Source organism: Chrysemys picta, chromosome 7 (genome assembly GCF_011386835.1).
Source record: "Chrysemys picta bellii isolate R12L10 chromosome 7, ASM1138683v2, whole genome shotgun sequence".
Taxonomy (NCBI): Eukaryota; Metazoa; Chordata; order Testudines; family Emydidae; genus Chrysemys; species Chrysemys picta.
Genome location: NC_088797.1, coordinates 115,876,466 through 115,895,496, shown reverse-complemented (window position 1 = coordinate 115,895,496; position 19,031 = coordinate 115,876,466). Strand labels below are relative to the sequence as shown.

Here is a 19,031-nt window from a genome sequence, read left to right as displayed (position 1 = left end):
TGCTTCTGAACTAGCTCAGTCAAATGTCAGGTGTCACCCAGTACTGATCCCTCAACACCGAGCCTCTCGACACTGGCAACTTCAGTACCCACCACTCCTGTACGGATGGCTTGTATCTACCTGCACATAGCACTGCCGTTCTTGTTTGCGAAAACTTTTACCATTATGAGTAACTATAGTGTCCTGGGGCTTGGCTAAATCACCTCTACTTTCATCTGGGGCAAAGATACCATCCTCCCTACTAGCCATTGCCCCAGTATAGTGCTGAGCACGTTAGCAGGACTAGCCACCCTGTAAACTGATATTTATGTGGGACTCCAATTATGACTGCTCTGCTTCTGGAACTGGAATATGCTTTAGAGTATTGACTACAAGGTGTAGCCAATTGATTGATTGACTACACTCAGTTTGTTCAAGAGGCCAAATAACCAAACATAGCCAAATGTATTGTCTAAAAACAAAGCAATACACTACAAAAAGGAGACTTACATACCCACCTTCTGGGAAGTAAATTCTCGCAGTGTGTTCACCTTTTATGGAAGGTATGCTTCAAAGATATGCATTTCAGCTACTAGTATTTCTGGTATGATTTTACAAGTAACAAAACTCTTTATACATCACTTAAAGTTTAATTCACTTGTTTGTGCCAGCTTTGTCCTTGGTATCTCCCTATATATTTCCATATCTTGTTTTGAATACTACATTCCAAGTGTTGACGTGCCATGAAAGTACTCCCTAATTATACTCGGTGCGAAGTATTTATGAGTCTTTGCTTTGACAAGTTTCCTATTTTTTAATGTCACAGCTGACTTCAGCATTGCAAAGTGTGAAACTGCAGAAAAACCTAAGTCTCTGGATTAAGTTTAGAAGTGTGAGCAACAAGGGTGATGTCATGATGTGAATCTGCTATAGACCACCAGACCGGGGGGATGAGGTGGACGAGGCTTTCTTCAGGCAACTAACAGAAGTTGCTAGATCACAGGCCCTAGTTCTCATAGGGGACTTCAGTCATCCTGATATCTGCTGGGAGAGCAATACAGCAGTGCATAGACAATCCAGGAAGTTTTGGGAAAGTGTAGGGCACAATTTACCGGTGCAAGTGCTGGAGGAACCAAGTAGGGGCAGAGCTCTTCTGGACCTGCTGCTCACAAACAGGGAAGAATTAGTAGGGGAAGCAAAAGTTGATGGGAATTTGGGAGGCAGTGACCATGAGATGGTCAAGTTCAGGATCCTGACACAAGGAAGAAAGGAGAGCAGCAGAATATGGACCCTGGACTTCAAAAAAGCAGACTTTGACTCCCTCAGGGAACTGATGGACAGGATCCCCTGGGAGAATAACATGAGGGGGAAAGGAGTCCAGGAGAGCTGGCTGTATTTTAAAGAATCCTTATTGAGGTTGCAGGAACAAACCATCCCAATGTATAGAAAGAATAGTAAATATGGCAGGCAACCAGCTTGGCTTAACAGTGAAATCCTTGCTGATCTTAAACACAAAAAAGACGCTTACAAGAAGTGGAAGCTTGGACAAATGACCAGGAAGGAGTATAAAAATATTGCTCAGGAATGCAGGAGTGAAATCAGGAAGGCCAAATCACACTTGGAGTTGCAGCTAGCAAGGGATATCAAGAGTAACAAGAAGGGTTTCCACAGGTATGTTAGCAACAAGAAGAAGGTTAAGGAAAGTGTGGGCCCCTTACTGAATGGGGGAGGCAACCTAGTGACAGAGGATGTGGAAAAAGCTAATGTACTCAATGCTTTTTTTGCCTTTGTCATCACAAACAAGGCCAGCTCCCAGACTACTGCACTAGGAAGCACAGTATGGGGAGGAGGTGACCAACCCTCTGTGGAGAAAGAAGTGGTTCAGGACTATTTAGAAAAGCTGGATGAGCACAAGTCCATGGGGCCGGATGCGCTGCATCCAAGGGTACTAAAGGAGTTGGTGGATGTGACTGCAGAGCCATTGGCCATTATCTTTGAAAACTCATGGTGATCGGGGGAGGTCCCAGATGATTGGAAAAAAGGCAAATATAGTGCCCATCTTTAAAAAAGGGAAGAAGGAGGACCCGGGGAACTACAAGCCAGTCAGCCTCACCTCAGTCCCTGGAAAAATCATGGAGCAGGTCCTCAAGGAATCAATTTTGAAGCACGTAGAGGAGAGGAAAGTGATCAGGAACAGTCAGCATGGATTCACCAAGGGCAAGTCATGCATGACTAATCTAATTGTCTTCTATGATGAGATAACTGGCTCTGTGGATGAGGGGAAAGCAGTGGAAGTGTTATTCCTTGACTTTAGCAAAGCTTTTGATACAGTCTCCCGCAGTATTCTTGCCAGCAAATTAAAGAAGAATGGGCTGGATGAATGGACTATAAGGTGGATAGAAAGCTGGCTAGATCATTGGGCTCAACCAGTAGTGATCAATGGCTCCATGTCTAGTTGGCAGCCAGTATCAAGCGGAGTGCCCCAAGGGTCGGTCCTGGGACTGGTTTTGTTCAATATTTCCATTAATGATTTGGAGGATAGCGCGGACTGCATCCTCAGCAAGTTTGCTGAAGACACTAAACTGGGAGGAGCGGTAGATACACTGGAGGATAGGGATAGGATACAGAGGGACCTAGACAAATTAGAGGATTGGGCCAAAAGAAATCTGATGAGGTTCAACAAGGACGAGGGCAGAGTCCTGCACTTAGGACGGAAGAATCCAATGCACTGCTACAGACTAGGGACCAAGTGGCTAGGCAGCAGTTCTGCAGAAAAGGACGTAGGGGTTACAGTGGACGAGAAGCTGGATGAGAGTCAACAGTGTGTTCTTGTTGCCAAGAAGGCTAACGGCATTTGGGGCTGTATAAGTAGGGGCATTGCCAGCAGATCGAGGGACGTGATCATTCCCCTTTATTTGGCATTGGTGAGGCCTCATTTGGAACCCACACTACAAGAAGGATGTGGAAAAATTGGAAAGAGTCCAGCGGAGGGCAACAAAAATGATTAGGGGGCTGGAGCACCTGACTTATGAGGAAAGGCTGAGGGAACTGGGATTATTTAGTCTGCAGAAGAGAAGAATAAGGGGGGATTTGATAGCTGCTTTCAACTACCTGAAAGGGGGATCCAAAGAGGATGGATCTAGACTGTTCTCAGTGATAGCAGATGACAGAACAAGGAGTAATGGTCTCAAGTTGCAGTGGGGGAGGTTTAGGTTTGATATTAGTAAAAGCTTTTCACTAAGAGGGTGTTGAAGCACTGGAATGGGTTACTTAGGGAGGTGTTGGAATCTCCTTCCTTAGAGGTTTTTAAGGTCAGGCTTGGGATGATTTAGTTGGGGATTGATCCTGCTTTGAGCAGGGAGTTGGACTGGATGACCTCCTGAGGTCTCTTCCAACCCTGATATTCTCTGATTCTAAGTGTTGTAGGATGCTTGACATGAATGAACAGAATTGTGGGAAAAGCATAATACATTCAGCTAACATAACTTCCGGATATATAGATAGATAATTTGTGTTATATTAGTACGGTGCACATAATGCTTATTACGGTGGCATAGAATATACCTAACGAGTCATAGAGTTTTGGTCCAGAAAGGATCACCGGATCATCTAGTCTGAGCTCCTGAATATCACAGGCCACTAGACCCTTGCAGTTATCCTGTATTGAGCCCTCCCTTGATTCACAGGACTGGTACACAGCTCTCAACATCCAAAGTGCCTATTTTCATATAGCATCTATCCTACTCCTAGGAAATACCTGAGTCTCCAATTGAGGAATTTCCTTTCCCAAGAGAGAGCTCAGCCATTTGGGAACAGCACCAAGGGCCTTCACCAAATATGTGGCAATGGTAGCATGTCACTTGAGAAAATGGGTCAAGGTTTCCCATACCTGAACAACTGGCTCATTTGAGGGAAATCTTCACAACATGTGACCGACTCCATTCATCAAATATTTCTGTTCTTTGCGTCCCGGGGACTGAGTGTTAGTGAAGAGAAGTCATTGTTAGTCCCTCCCAGAAGATAGAATTCATAAAAACAGTAGTAGATTCCACAACTGTAAAGGCTTATTTACCTCAAGACATATTCAACACCATTGTAGATCTTGTCAGTCAGCTACAAGCTCATCAACAAACATCAGTAAGATCCTGACACAGACGTCTAGGGCACATAGCCTCCTGCTTATGCATAACACAGCATGCCAGACTTCACCTTTGCAGTATACAAGGGTGGTTGAAATCTGTATATCGTCCCCCAGAGACATCATAGAATCATAGAAACGTAGGGTTGGAAAGGACCTCAAGAGTCCAAGGCTCACATCTTCTGTATCTTCAGATATCTGCCCAGTTCAGACATAAGCATGCAGTTTCCCCCAAGAGTACTATCATAATTAAGCTAGTGGAATGATCCTCTAAAGGTATGCAAGCGGATATCCTTCCCTCCACCATTGCGATCCAAGATGCTGGTGAGATATGTCTCCATTGTAGGGTGGGAAGCTCACCTAGACCATCTCCAGATATAAGGACTCTGGTCTCCTCAAGAGGATAGCGTATACATAAATGTTCTAGAATTGAGAGCTATTCAGCTGGTTTGCATGGCATTCCTTTCAATACTGGGAAAGCTAATTATTGAGATCATGACAGATAGCAACAAAGCAATGTTTTATATCAGCAGTCAGGGAGGAGCAAGATCTAGCCCTTGCTATTTATGCCTTCTGTTAGGGGGCACAAGGACACCTTGCACACAGGAATAGCCCCAGTGACCACTGCTGGCCAAAACAATCAAAACTTGAGCGCATGGGGTGCCTGTGCTCCAAGAGTGGACTATATCTTGATACAAATCTCAAAGAATTGCAGTTACTATATGGTAAGTAACCATTTCATCAATTTTTCAGAGAAGTAAATGCAGGATAACCCACCAAGCAACCAAAAGAAATCACAGGTGAGCATTGCATGTCTCAATAAATCAGTAAAAATGCTCATTGCTTTGAAAAAGGCTATTAGAAACTATAGGTGTTCCGATACCTTATCAGAGTGACTTTCCACGCTTTGGACGGCACTTCTGCTGTTTTTTATGGAAATGTGCATTTGTGGATACAACAAAACATTCCTCCAATATCAACCAGACTGCTGGCCACCTAAGATCAAATCTGAAAGAAAAGAAAAAATTGGAAAATCAAAATTTCATTTTTCTGAAATAACCAATCTCTCCATCAGTCTACAGGCTTTACGTCACTTATGCATCTGTAGGAACTGTGGCTTCACCAATTGCTCCAAAGGCCCCATTCTTATTTTCATAGTGATGCTCCAGTGAACCTCTGGAAAAACATGTCATCACATCCTTTATTTTCTAAGTCACTATGTATAATATTGCTGACTGAGCACCACCCTGGTTATTGAACCCAGCTGAAAGAAAAATACCCAACCTGGAGCAGTTTCCTGACATGCAAAAATCAGAGATCCTACCAGGAACTGCAAGTGACTCAACTTTTTGATTTCAGTGTATCCTAAACTAAAGCCATAAGCTTTGTGATCCTTTCTGGTGGGTGTTCTGGCCTCTGAATCCAGTTCAAAACAGAGATATCTTAAAGCTTCTGAGTTTTTTTCCTCAGCCTGAAGGACTGCTAACTTGATGGCTATTTGCTGGAAAGATGTTGATAGGCACCAAGCACAATTAGTGTCTGAAATCACCTTTCTGTCCCTTTCATATGTCCTTAACCCGCACCAACAAAAAGTCTTTAAGTAATGAGTCACTGAATCTAGCCTTTGCTTCTCTAATATGTGCATTCAAGAAATAAACCTCCTAAAAGCAGCATATAGGATTATACTGCAAATGAGCATGGCCTTGCCAAACAAAATTAATCAGTGATATAAACCCCATCAAGTCAAAATCACCTAGATGGTAATGGTCAAAGGTGAAACTCAGACTTCATTATGCTTCGTTATTAATGCTTGCACTCATGTGCCTGCCCAGTGCTCACAGAGCAACCAAAAGAGGCATACCTGCCAGAACATAAATTGGGATCAATGAAGTCATTAATTAATTGTCCTATGGGGATGGTTAATCAAGTTGAATCCCCCTGCTGTTTTTATAGGTAATGCAGTGTCACCTTCAAATGCCACATCCGGTTCCATGAATTGGGACCATTGTGCCTGGCTGTTGCTGGCTTGTAGTACAGACCACTGGTGAAAAATAGGCATTCTGGAAGCTCCTGACAGTCCAGACTACTCTCTGATAAAATAAAACATTGACCTGTGTGACTAAAAGACATAAGACACATAAGTCTGGAGTTTAAAAAACAATTTGATTCTTATGGTTTGCATTTGCCAGTCTTTTTTATTTATTTGTCTTTGTCAATCATCATCATCATCATATTCTATTGTCTGAGCATGGAACATCTATCATTAACTTCTATTTATGGCCAACATTTGTCCTCTGATATACATGTGGGATTCCTATTGACTGTCATGGGAGTTCTGTGCGTGTACCACAAGTCAAATTTTTTTCCAGGATAAAGTTTTAAATAAAAATCTAAAGTGACAATGAAAAGCACAAGTTATTTGTACAACTTTTTCCAGCAGATTACTTAAGACGTAAAAGAAAGATCTGTAATAAAGTCAAACATAATGTAAAAACAAGTTTTCTAGCATTAATGATCTAGAGAAATGATTAAAAAAACAACAACAACAAAAATCCATATTCTCTGGGAATCTTCTTGTAGCTACTAATTTGCTGGCATCCTCTCTTTCTTACCCTGAAGTTCCCACATAAAATGTTACTCTTCAGAGGTCATGCACTAGAGGAGTCAGAACTATCAGAGGTGCCATCCAGCAAATGGTTTGTGAGAATCAGGTGATTCTTTTTGTAACTTCTTAAGCAACTTACTTGCTGATATCAGTCTGGATGATGTGGAAAGAACACAAAATCCTCTCTCTGGTAATGGAATTTGAAGGTTGCAACTTTTATTGAAATGCAGTAACTTTGACTTCATTGCTAAATTGCAGCCACTGGTCAATGTAACAAGTAATCGTAAAGCCTGAGGGCACCCATCATGTGTCCATAATGAATGCCAGTGTTGTGGTGGTAGCCCCAATTCCAAAGGATTATGTGCTGCCATGTATATCCTAATGCCAACATGGGGCAAGTTGCGTGGTCTCCATCCTGTGACCCCATACTAAATCTGATCATCATTTGAGGATAAAAACACCAATTACCCAGTGGCCAGTGTTTAGCTGGAAGGGTCTCAGACTGAGTCCAGGAATAGTCCATTCAGATACAAGTACTCAGAAAAAAGCCAGAATAAAGGCGTCACTGAACAACAGACCTTCCTACCAGTTATCAGGCACACTCCCTAAAGTAAATAAAAGGGTCCCAAGTATATGGGCTGTATGTGGCGGGGCAGTGCTCCCCAGCTGGCAAAGTGCTACACTTCATAATGAAGATGTGATCTGAGGTCGTGATCGTTAGATCCCCCTTTTCTGTGTGCAAATTCTTCCTAAAGGAACTGTATGTAATTTTGAAATAATGCTTAGTTATTAATTATTTTCTAAGAAAAACAGCCATCTCAGTTATGTTTCCACAACAGTATTTCATAGAGCAATTACTCGTTCAGTGAAGTTAGACATGCTGTTAAAATGAAGTTAGAATGCTCCAGTGTATTGTAAGGAATTAATTTAATCATTCCGATGAAACTTGTTGAAAGTTTTACTGGTGTGTTATTTGGTTCTTTTTCTGTATTAATGCTTCTAAGTTGAAAAAAAATCTTGGCATCCTGTATTAGTTTCAAAAACAGCAAAAAGGAATTAATCTAGTTATAGTTATAGATTTGATTTGTATTTTATTTGCATGTAATAGAGGGAACTAAGGATGTTTTAGAGTGCTTTAAGCACTCAGGACTACTTCACATCACAGATTTCTATGGTGTTATATTTAAAAAAGAGAAAATCAGCACTGTTTTGATGACACTGGTTCCTGTTTCAGAGCTCAGAAGGTTTTATTTCCCATGTTAATAGACTGAACTTTCCAACTGAAGAAGCAGCTTAATAAAAGTCAAGAAGCACATTTGTCCTCATAAAAAAAAATTTACTCAGTGTAGCATATTTAATTATTTTAGCATTCTTTGTTTTGGAGTTAATTTTGAATATTTAACATTCTTGACTGACAAATACTGATGTAAAAGCTCTGAGGAATAGAAGTTATCAGTAACTGTCATGAGGAATTGAAACAATCTTTTGTTAATGATGTACCACAAATTCAATTACTTAATTAAAATGAAAACATAAGCCTTTGTATTGTAAATCTTTTTTTAGAATTTTGCAAAGGTCATTGGATGGAATTTTCACTTGAAAATGTGTGTATATATAAATATACCAGGGTCTGTAGAGAACCTTTTCCCAGCAGTGGTTGCATACATCAATTTGATAACTGTGATTTACAGCAAAAGGTTCAATTTCTAAGTACCTTATTGGTTTTCAGAGAGGCTGCCTAATAAATGCATATGGCTGTGTGTGAAGTCATTATAATTCTTGAAATACCAAGTGGGTATTGATAATATAATTGTAAGACACATTAGCTTCCTAAAATGACTTAGATTTTTATATTGACTGTAAGGAAGTATCAATCTTCTAATAATATTAGAAGTGGGATGCAAACAAAATTTATGAAATTCCATAACCAGGCTGATAGACACTTGCACCCATTTCTGCAAGGAGATGAACACTTCCTTTGAGGTGCTGAATACTCTCAAATTTCATTGAAGTCAATGGGTTTTGAGGCAACCAACACATTGCAGGATCCTGCCCTTTGTAGGACTAAATCTGTTGTCAAAAAAGGGCTCAGTGACGTGGAATAAGAATGAATTTTCAACCTTTAAATATGACTTTCAGTATCCATGGAAAACTCTTGTTTGAGGTCACAATTTTAAAGCCACTTAAATGTAAGTGTATGATTATTGCCATTTATTTTATTGTTATGATGTCCAAAAGTGTTGTGTCCCCTTTGAAGAACAAATAAGTCATCATTTGTGCCACAGGGAACTTAAAATTTAATTTTAGGTGTGTCGTGAATGAGAATAAAAACAAGGTCGGGGAAGGAAGTGAGGTTAAGGAAGCATAGGGGTTACAATAATAAAATTACAAAGTTATTCATTTATGTTGTGTACACATCTAGATGATTCCAGTAAATTATCAGCTAATTCCCTTCTTGCAGGTGGCATACTAAAAATATTTGGCTTGTTTTAAACAAACAAACAAAAAGCAAAAATTCAGATGTATATTTTATGAACATATCCTGTTTATATCTAGTAAAAATCTATATGGAACATATTGTAAAGATAGATTCATTTTTAATTTTTTAAAATTCATAAGTGAACTATGTTCTGGTGAATCTTTCCATTAATCATTGCTAGAAGAAAAAGAACCCTGGCGGATAGACACAATGTGATATGTGCACTGAAATCAATGGGACTCCAACACCTGAGAAAGGATTTGCCTGGACTAGGGCCTTAAATTGCACAACAGTCAATTTTCTACTATATTTCATTATTATGTATCATTATTGAAAATGTATATTTTATAGATGCGTTATTAAAATATTTTTTTTAAATTTTGATTAATAGATTAGATGAATATGATTAGTTAATGGAGATGGAAACTACTATATAAATGCTGAGTGTTATCATAATTATGATGATGATGATTATCTTTTTCTTTCTGATACATTTAAATATAGTCTAAAACCTGAAACCTAAAATTGGGCAAATTAACTCTTCATAGTAGCAGTAGTAATTTATTTCATTTTAGTCACAATGCCAGTTATGACAGTAACAGATGATAACACTATGTGCTGGTCATATAAAATATTCATGATATGAACATATCCAATATAAAATTTTCAGAAATAATTTTCACATCAATAGCAGATGAAACGTGAGAATATCCAGAAGCATTGCTAGAATTTGATGGCATTATCCAGCTGTTGTCTGATGACTAGATAACACCTTTATTTCTTTGATATATAATGATGGTGCTTTTGAAATTTGTGTTAAAATGAATTAGTGCATGGGTACTAACAATGTGATGTCAACTGCTAAACTGCTCCAGTAAGTGTGTATTTCATTACTGCTGCTCGCATGCTTCTTTCTTCCAGTCCCCCCTTCCCCTGCCTGCGGGTTTAATATGGCTATCAAGAATATCTGTAAATTTTGAAATAGTGAGACAACTGTTATTTCTCAGTGAGCAGAAGCACTATAAACAGTTTAGCTGATGGTTTAAAAAAGGACCAAAACACCTAATTAAGAGATAATTAGTCTTCAATGATGCACAGTTTTAATCTCTGTATAATTTGAATGGCTAAAATAAGAACTCTGATAACTGATGTGCCAATTGTATAGCTTTTTTTCTCCAAACAGACCAAGGCACTGTCCATGGGTAGTTGTATTACACAATAGAGATATGTAGATAGCTTATATTTGCAAATACTCTATCCGTCTCTGATGTTTTGTAACCAGATATTGAGATTTTCTTCTGTAATTTCCATTTCCCTTATCTAGTTAATTAAGAAAATTGTAGTTATAACATTTAGAATTTAGTAGGAAATATTCCTCAAAGAGAGCTCTTACTTGTTCTGGGCTTCTGTCAATATGGGGAAATAAAGCAATTGCCTTTCTTTTACACCATGCAAAGGGGAGAAATAAACTTTTCTGCACATGACAGTGTGCAGAAGCCTGGTCATACATTAAAAAAAATATATAACCCCTTCAAAGATTAAGAACTTTGTCAGCATAAAATCTACATGGCCTGCTGAGCCATGCATGCCCAGGAAGGTCACAGATAATGGCGCCAATGCAGTCTGAGTTATTTAAAAGTGAGGGTTTGGACGGCAGTGAAGCACAAAAGAAATAAACAGATTTATTCCCTGGAGGAATATTACAGAGCCACTGAGGAGAAAGATAGCTCACTGCCTCCTGTTTATCATTATTTTCAATCCTTGGGCCCTTCAGTTCTTTTCAACAACCAGGCACTAGGCAGTCAGTAGAAGTTACTGTAGCTCTAGGTCTGTAGTATCTTTTCTCAGTGGTCATAAGTGTGATGAGGGAGACCCTGGCATGTGGACTATGATGGTTTCTTAAGAAAAAAAAAAGCCTTTGAGTAGAAGAGAGGCATTCTTTCTCTTTTTTTCCACTCTGTTCTTGGGGCCTACTGTACATCTTTCTTTCTTTTGTGCTGAGAGAGCTGGGGCAAACTCCTTATCATCTGATCAGTATTTGTTTTTCTCAAAGGTAGGAGATTAATCTTCCAACTCTATAGCCAACATGTTCATTTCCATGATAAACTGAGATAATGTGATCGGAATTGGAATTGGCCGGGGTAATGGATTTTTTCGATAAATGGATAAGGAAGAACCAGGGCCCATACCAGGTGCAGGGATCAACCTGGGATGAGATTAAAAAGAAATGGAGGCAGCGTTAGGGGATCCAGAGGGATGGCGGGTGGCTGAGGAGCCCTCCCTCCTTGGTATATGGGTAGTGGAAGAAGGTCCATGCCCGTGGAACTGGATGCTTTCCAGGGAAAGGAGGCACTTCAGTCCACTTGTGAGAGGTTTGAAGTAAGGGCAGCATTATGGGAAGCTGCCAGTAATCTTTCATGTTTGGTGCTGCTTCAGCAAGGGCTGCTGAAGGGTTGTAAATTAGTTAGGGGTGGTTAAAGAAGATTTGGCACAACAGGGGTTATAGTCAGAAGCAGAATTAACAGACTACGTTTAGAGACTGGAGCTGGGACTTGGTCCTGGGGGAGTGGAGACCAAAAAAAAAAGTTTAAAAGTGAAAAATGGCAGGGTTTGCAGGAGCAGGTAACGACCCTCACTCTGCTCCCAGGCCAGAATGAAAACCTGGGGGTAAGGGTTCCCAATTGTTTCAATCCAGGGAGCCTACTCTTGGCTCAGAGCTAACTATAACTATAGCGCTAACGGTTTTGTTCAATACCTTCATTAATGATCTGGAAGATGGCGTGGACTGCACTCTCAGCAAGTTTGCAGATGACACTAAACTGGGAGGAGTGGTAGATACGCTGGAGGGTAGGGACAGGATACAGAGGAACCTAGACAAATTAGAGGACTGACCCAAAAGAAACCTGCTGAGGTTCAACAAGGACAAGTGCGGAGTCCTGCACTTAGGACGGAAGTATCCCATGCACTGTTACAGACTAGGGACCGAATGGCTAGGAGGCAGTTCTGCAGAAAAGGACGTAGGGGTTACAGTGGAAGAGAAGCTGGATATGAGTCAACAGTGTGCCCTTGTTGCCAAGAAGGCTAATGGCATTTTGGGCTGTGTAAGTAGGGGCATTGCCAGCAGATCGAGGGATGTGATCATTCCCCTCTATTCGACATTGGTGAGGCCTCATCTGGAGTACTGTGTCCAGTTTGGGGCCACACACTACAAGAAGGATGTGGAAAAATTGGAAAGAGTCCAGCGGAGGGCAACAAAAATGATTAGGGGGCTGGAGCATATGACTTATGAGGAGAGGCTGAGGGAACTGGGATTGTTTAGTCTGCAGAAGAGAAGAATGAGGGGGGATTTGATAGCTGCTTTCAACTACCTGAAAGGGGGTTCCAAAGAGGATGGATCTAGACTGTTCTCAGTGATAGCAGATGACTGAACAAAGAGTAATGGTCTCAAGTTGCAGTTGGGGAGGTTTAGGTTGGATATTAGGAAACACTTTTTCACTAGGAGGGTGGTGAAGCACTGGAATGGGTTATCTAGGGAGGTGGTGGAATCTCCTTCCTTAGAGGTTTTTAAGGTCAGGCTTGACAAAGCCCTGGCTGGGATGATTTAGTTGGGAATTGGTCCTGCTTTGAGCAGGGGGTTGGACTAGATGACCTCCTGAGTTCCCTTCCAACCCTGATATTCTATGATTCTATGATCCTATATTCTTTTCTTGTTTTCCTTCTTCTTTATCTCAGTTTACTTAATTTGCTGCTGGTAGGCTGTACTTTAAACTGACCTCACAGGGTTAATTGGTTTCTTTCCACCTCTTCCCCTTCTTCTTGCCCCCCTCCCCCCTGGCCTTTCCACATTTTTGTTTTTCTGAAGTTTTAATGGAGGGTACTTTGAACACTTATGTGAAATGCCTCTTTTTTTGTGTGTGTGGCAAATTATGAAGGAGGTCTGCTGTATTCCACTGGAATTTTTTGGAGTAAAAGATCCATGTGCAACCATGGAGACAAATGTTTTACTGCCTTTTTGAACAGTCTCAAGGTAAAGACAGCACAAGTTAAGGCAGCTGTGTGGCAATAATTGTACTTGGTGGCTGAGTTGTTACAGGCAAATTGCACTATCTTAAAGAACTAAATGTAGGAGTAAGTGATTTAAAGGAGTAAGTAAAAAGTTACAAATAACTTTTGCAGAAATTAATAATACAAAGTTTGCAGGAAAGTAAACATGTGGGAGTTGTGGAAATAGTAAAAAGTAACAGTTGTGAAGATGTTAAAGAGTAACAGTTGTGGTGTTACAAGAAGGAAGTTTTTGATTTGATAAAACCCAGTTATATGAATGTAACTGTATGTGGAACTCTGTTCAGTCACATTGGATGGAAGCTTGGTAATTAAATTATACAAGGGAATCAGGTAGAGTGGCTACTACCACTACTATGTTTTTGTCCCCAGAAGTCTTTACAGCTATTCTGAGGAAAAATGGGCCCTTTTCCCACAGAAATGGTCTATAAGGGATGGCAGCAGGCAGAGAGATAATCTGATCAAAATTATTTGACTATTGGGTAATGTAATCAAAATCACGAAAGGAATGTAGGGGGTTTCTATTGGAACTTAACTTGGCTGCCCCGGCTGTCTCTGGTTGTACAAGATGGGAGTGTAATCGGGGTACAGTTGTGTAAAAAAAATATAATTGCAGTGTAAGGGATGTTATGCAAAAGAGAATTTTGTGTGTGTGTGATTATGTGAGGTATTAAGGACCTAAACTGATACTCCTGGTTTGTAAACCTCTTGTTTTGTAGGTTTAAAATGAATTGGTTTGGTTCTGCTTTGTTTTATTTATAATTCCACTGAAAATCCATTTGAATCATTCAAAGTGGCAAAACTCACACTTTTTGCCAGACAGAGGTAACTAGTGTTGTTTGGGTTTGATAGTTAGCATTTAACCCTTAAGGGTATCTCACTACTTTATAAAGTTCAAAACCAAAGTTATGGTTGTAGTAAGGGGCAGCCAGAACCAAGAGAATGGAGAAAAAATATGAATTCCTTTTTTTTTTTGTCACAAAAGAAACAGTTAAAATTGATATGGCTAATATAATGTTATGGAGGTTAAACTATGGAAGGAATGTGCATTTTCCCAGGACGTGTGCAGTGTATATTAGAGAAAGAGTAAAAGAAATGCAGACAAAACATGTACTTAATTAAAATCCTATTAGGGCTCCAAAAGAAGTCACAATAGGTTGTGCTCTCTTTTTCAGATCTCTGTGCATGCTTTGGAGCAGGAGATGAAAGTGAAAAGTAATCAGAACTAAGCACGCAAAACCTGCAGGTGCAGCTTGTTGCAACTGCCAGCAACTGAACACATTAAGATCTTGACCCTGTCAAAGGAGGAGAGGCAGTGTTTTGGTGGTGGCTCGGATGTTGGACTATACTGCAGTGGTCAGGACTCTCGGTGTTGCTGTGGATTATTATGGCAGCTGGTGTATTGTTAAGTATACTTGTGTAACGTTGCATATGGAGATAACCTACAAGTAATGTAGTAAGCTCCCCTCCTCCCCAGTGTACTAGACAACCCGGACCCAACCTTCTCGGGCCCACTATAATGGGAAGTGTGGAACACTAATTGGAATAGGTGTGGTATGCCTGTATGAGAGAAGGTGCAGGGCACTATACTACACAAGAGGCAGTGGGACAAATGGAATATCAGGTTTCAGAGTAGCAGCCGTGTTAGTCTGTATCCGCAAAAAGAAGAACAGGAGGACTTGTGGCACCTTAGAGACTAACAAATTTATTAGAGCATAAGCTTTCGTGGACTACAGCCCACTTCTTCGGATGCATCCACGAAAGCTTATGCTCTAATAAATTTGTTAGTCTCTAAGGTGCCACAAATGGAATATCGACACCTTCCACCTTGATGCTATCAGGAAATGTGTCGCCATATGTTCTATGCTTTTCCAGGGATATCTGGGCAGGAGGATCCCAAAAGAAAAAGAAAAAAAGGGGTGGAGTGTTAGGATAGATATTCAGGCCTGTCTGCAAAGACCTATACTTTAAAAATTTAGGTGTATTCTTATCACTTAGCTAGTTATAGAGGTACAAAACAAGAATCAAAATCAGTGTGCCTGTTTATAGGCCTTCTCTCACTATGATAGTCTAAGGCCTTGTTCTTAGGCTAAGGCCTTTGGCTAAAAAGCAGGGGCAGCCATAAGATGGGAAGTGAATGGTCACGTCCTCACCAGTCACATTGAAATAAGGCAGTTTGGGGCTTTTAAAAAGGTGATCCAATTATCACCTCCAGAGAAAGGGAAGAGCCTAGAAGATTTAAAGAAAACTTAGTTTGATAGCATCCTGTCTGGCAAGAACTCACTTATCAATGGCTGGGGTGTAAAATCCTCATTTCTTTGTTGTTCTATCACTATAGTCCCCACTTCCCTATTGTTTGTCTGTATAATTTCTGTCTGGTTCTGTGTGCTGTATAATTAATTTTGTTGGGTGTAAACCAATTAAGGTGGTGGGATATAATTGGTTAGATAATCATGTTGCAATATTGGTTAGTTAAATTTCAGTAAAATGATTGGTTAAGGTATAGCTAAGCAGAGCTCAAGTTTTACTATGTAGGCCTTGGCTACACTTGCAGATGTACAGCACTGTGAGTTAAACCTGACTTCGTGCAGCTGAGTAGGGAAAGCGCTGCAGTCTGTCCACACTGACAGCTGCCCAGCACACTGTCATGGCCACATTTGCGGCAATTGCAGCGCTATTGGGAGCAGTGCATTATGGGCAGCTATCCCACAGAGCACCTTTTCCCATTCTGGCACCCTGGTTGTGGGAAGGGGGTGTGGGTGCGGGGCATTCTGGGTCCTGTCCCAACGCCCCATGATGCATCGGTTCGCATCCCAGAAATCCCTTTGTTTCCGTTCACCTTTGGCGACATCTTTCAACAGTTTCTGTGCAGCGCGATCTGTGTGCGGGAAATGGAGCCCGAACTGCTGAGGCGTATGCTGACTTATCTCGCCAGCACGTCATGTTTGGTTGTCGAACTATTCCTTAAGATCCAAAGTGACAGTGACAGTGAGGAGTCCGACGATGCTATCGAGTCGTGTAACGTGTACGACACGAAATTGCTTGTGGCATTCACGGACATGCTCAGCACCATGGAACGCCACTTTTGGGCTCGGGAAACAAGCACCGAGTGGTGGGATCACATCGTCATGGAAGTCTGGGATGATGAGCGGTGGCTGCAGAACTTTCGAATGAGAAAAGCCACTTTCATGGGACTGTGTGAGGAGCTTGCCCCCACCGTGCGGCGCAAGGACACGAGATTGAGAGCTGCCCTGCCAGTGGAGAAGTGGGTGGCTATTGCAGTCTGGAAGCTGGCAACTGCAGACAGCTACCGGTCGGTTGCAAACCAGTTTGGAGTGGGAAGGTCGACCGTTGGAATTGTGTTGATGCAAGTTTGCAAGGCCATTAATCGCATCCTACTCAGAAGAACCGTGACTCTGGGTAACGTGCAGGAAATAGTGGATGGCTTTGCACAAATGGGGTTCCCTAACTGTGGAGGGGCAATAGATGGGACGCACATTCCTATTCTGGCACCACCCCACCTAGGATCCGAGTACATTAATCGGAAGAGGTATTTCTCTATGGTTCTTCGGGCGCTTGTGGATCACCGTGGGCGTTTCATTGACATTAACACAGGCTGGCCTGGAAAGGTGCATGATGCACGCATCTTTCGGAACACTTGGCTGTTCAGGAAGATGCAGGCCGGGACTTTTTTCCCAGAGCGGAAGATCATGGTAGGGGAAGTTGAAATGCCCATTGTGATCCTTGGAGATCCCGCTTACCCGTTAATGCTGTGGCTCATGAAACCCTACACAGGGAGCCTTGACAGCAGCAAGGAACGGTTCAACTACAGGCTAAGCCGGTGCCGAATGACTGTGGAGTGTACCTTTGGCCGTTTAAAGGGCCGCTGGCGATCTCTGTATGTGAAGCTGGACTTGGCCGAAAACAGCATCCCCCCGATTATATCTGCGTGCTGTGCCCTCCATAATATTTGTAACGGGAAGGGTGAAAGCTTCACTCAGGCATGGACCTCCGAGGTTCAATACCTGGAGGCTGAATTTGCACAGGCAGAGAGCAGGGCGATTACAGGGGGCCAGCGCGGGGCTGAAAGGATTAGGGATGCCTTGAGGGAGCAATTTGAGGCTGAAAACCAGCAGTGATATCTGGTGCCCTGCACGGGAGTGAAGTACAGTAGTTCCAATCTTTAGGAATCCGTGTCTGCTAAGCAGACAAGCAGACTTGCAGTGCCTGTTTATTTCCTGGGCTAAGGAGTCTTTTACTTTATGCAATAATAAAGAATGTTTTCAAAGCCAAAGAATCCATTTATTGAAAAGAAAAAAAAATATTTATTGAAAAGAAACAAGGGGGTGGAGTGGGGAACGGTACAATCACAGATTCATGTATGTCCTGACTGGTGTGCTGTGCAGTGAGTGCTGCACTTCAGGATAGCTATACTGCATGGTGATGGGGGTTGAGTGCAGAGGGTAAGGGTCGTGGTTTTCAGGGCTGGGTGGTGAAGATACTGGTGTTGGAGGCAGCGGGTGGCGTGAAGAACACGGAAGTTGGGGAAAGTGGGTTGGAGGTGACAGTGGGGCACAACGGAAAGAGTTTTGGGACAAGGGCTGTGGGGGGGTGGGTGGCGTTTGCGGTACTGCTCCTCTTTCTGCATGGCTACGAGCTCCTGGATAGCATCTGCTTGGCGCTCCAGGATGCTTATGAGCCGATCCATGCTTTGCTGCCGGTGCTTCGTGCTTTGCCGCCGATGCGCTGCGTTTTCCTGGTGGATCCTGCTTTCTCTCTCCCTCCAGTTCTGTGCTTTCTCATTCTCTTTAATAGATTGCTGCATCACTTCTTGCAGTATGACTTCTTTGCTCTTTCGCGGTCTCTTCCTGCGTCTTTGCAGTCTCTGAGCAGGCGATAAGAGGGACGGCTGAGGTCTCAAGGTTGATGCTGCTGTATAGGCAAAATGCAACATTTAACAGAGGCAGCATTGTTTATACCAGACAGAGTAATGATTTCCCCTGCACTTAAGAGTAGAAAACACACAGGGTCTACACAATAGCATAATTTTCCCGTCCGAAACAGAGCACACACATCCCACGGGAGCCTCAAAATGGTGAGTAAGGGGGACTGATTGTTTCAGGGCTGCACTGTCCTCTGGGTTTCTGTGCCTTGGGGAGAGCCAACAGCTTCAGGGGGCCCCTACACTGAACATTGTCTCAACATTTTCCACCGGAGTTCGTCCTGGACGATATCTCGCTGCTGAGGGTGACCTGGGAAGCAAGGGAGGGTCTTCTACTGCAATGCAGCTTCCGCCCTGGCCCATATGCAGCTTGCCTGTGTGCAGCAATGGTCCTCCCGCCCCTCACGGTACAGTGGCGTGGACCCGTTAGCCTGGCTGGGACAAGGACCATGGTGGCTCTCCCGATAAACCTGCGCAAGCGCATTGCACACATTCTGGATGAGACATTTGAGGAGATTACCGAGGCCGATTACTGCAATGTGATAAACCACATCAATGTACTATTCCACATCTAGGCATACATGCCTAACCCTCCTCTCCCAAAGAGCCCGCACCGAAAAAATTCCTTCCCGAAAAAAAAAAAAACGCTTACTGGGAACCTGCTCTTCTGTTTGTCCTCCACCACGTACCGGCCGCTGCGACTGGCTACCTTCCTCCTGGCTCGAGAAGAGCTCCTGGCTGCATGGCTCCAGGGATTCCGCGGTGTCTCCATCCGGGCCACCACCATCACTCCCATTTTCCTCCTCCTCCTCCCCCCCCCCACACA

The 19,031-nt window shown here is 42.3% G+C and overlaps 1 protein-coding gene across 3 annotated transcripts in view; it reads left to right on the top strand.

The window, feature by feature from the left end:
- The window catches only part of ATRNL1 (attractin like 1), a 976,173-nt gene that overhangs the window by 489,101 nt on the left and 468,041 nt on the right, over positions 1 to 19,031 (top strand). Inside the window, exon 25 of one of the 3 annotated variants that reach the window (XM_005293857.5) lies at positions 14,439 to 17,557. The exons of the other annotated variants lie outside the window; for them this stretch is intronic. Coding sequence (XP_005293914.1) covers positions 14,439 to 14,492 — 54 coding nt within the window. The 3' untranslated portion in view covers positions 14,493 to 17,557. Of the gene's footprint in view, positions 1 to 14,438; positions 17,558 to 19,031 lie in introns of those variants that run through there. 3 annotated transcript variants of the gene reach the window in all.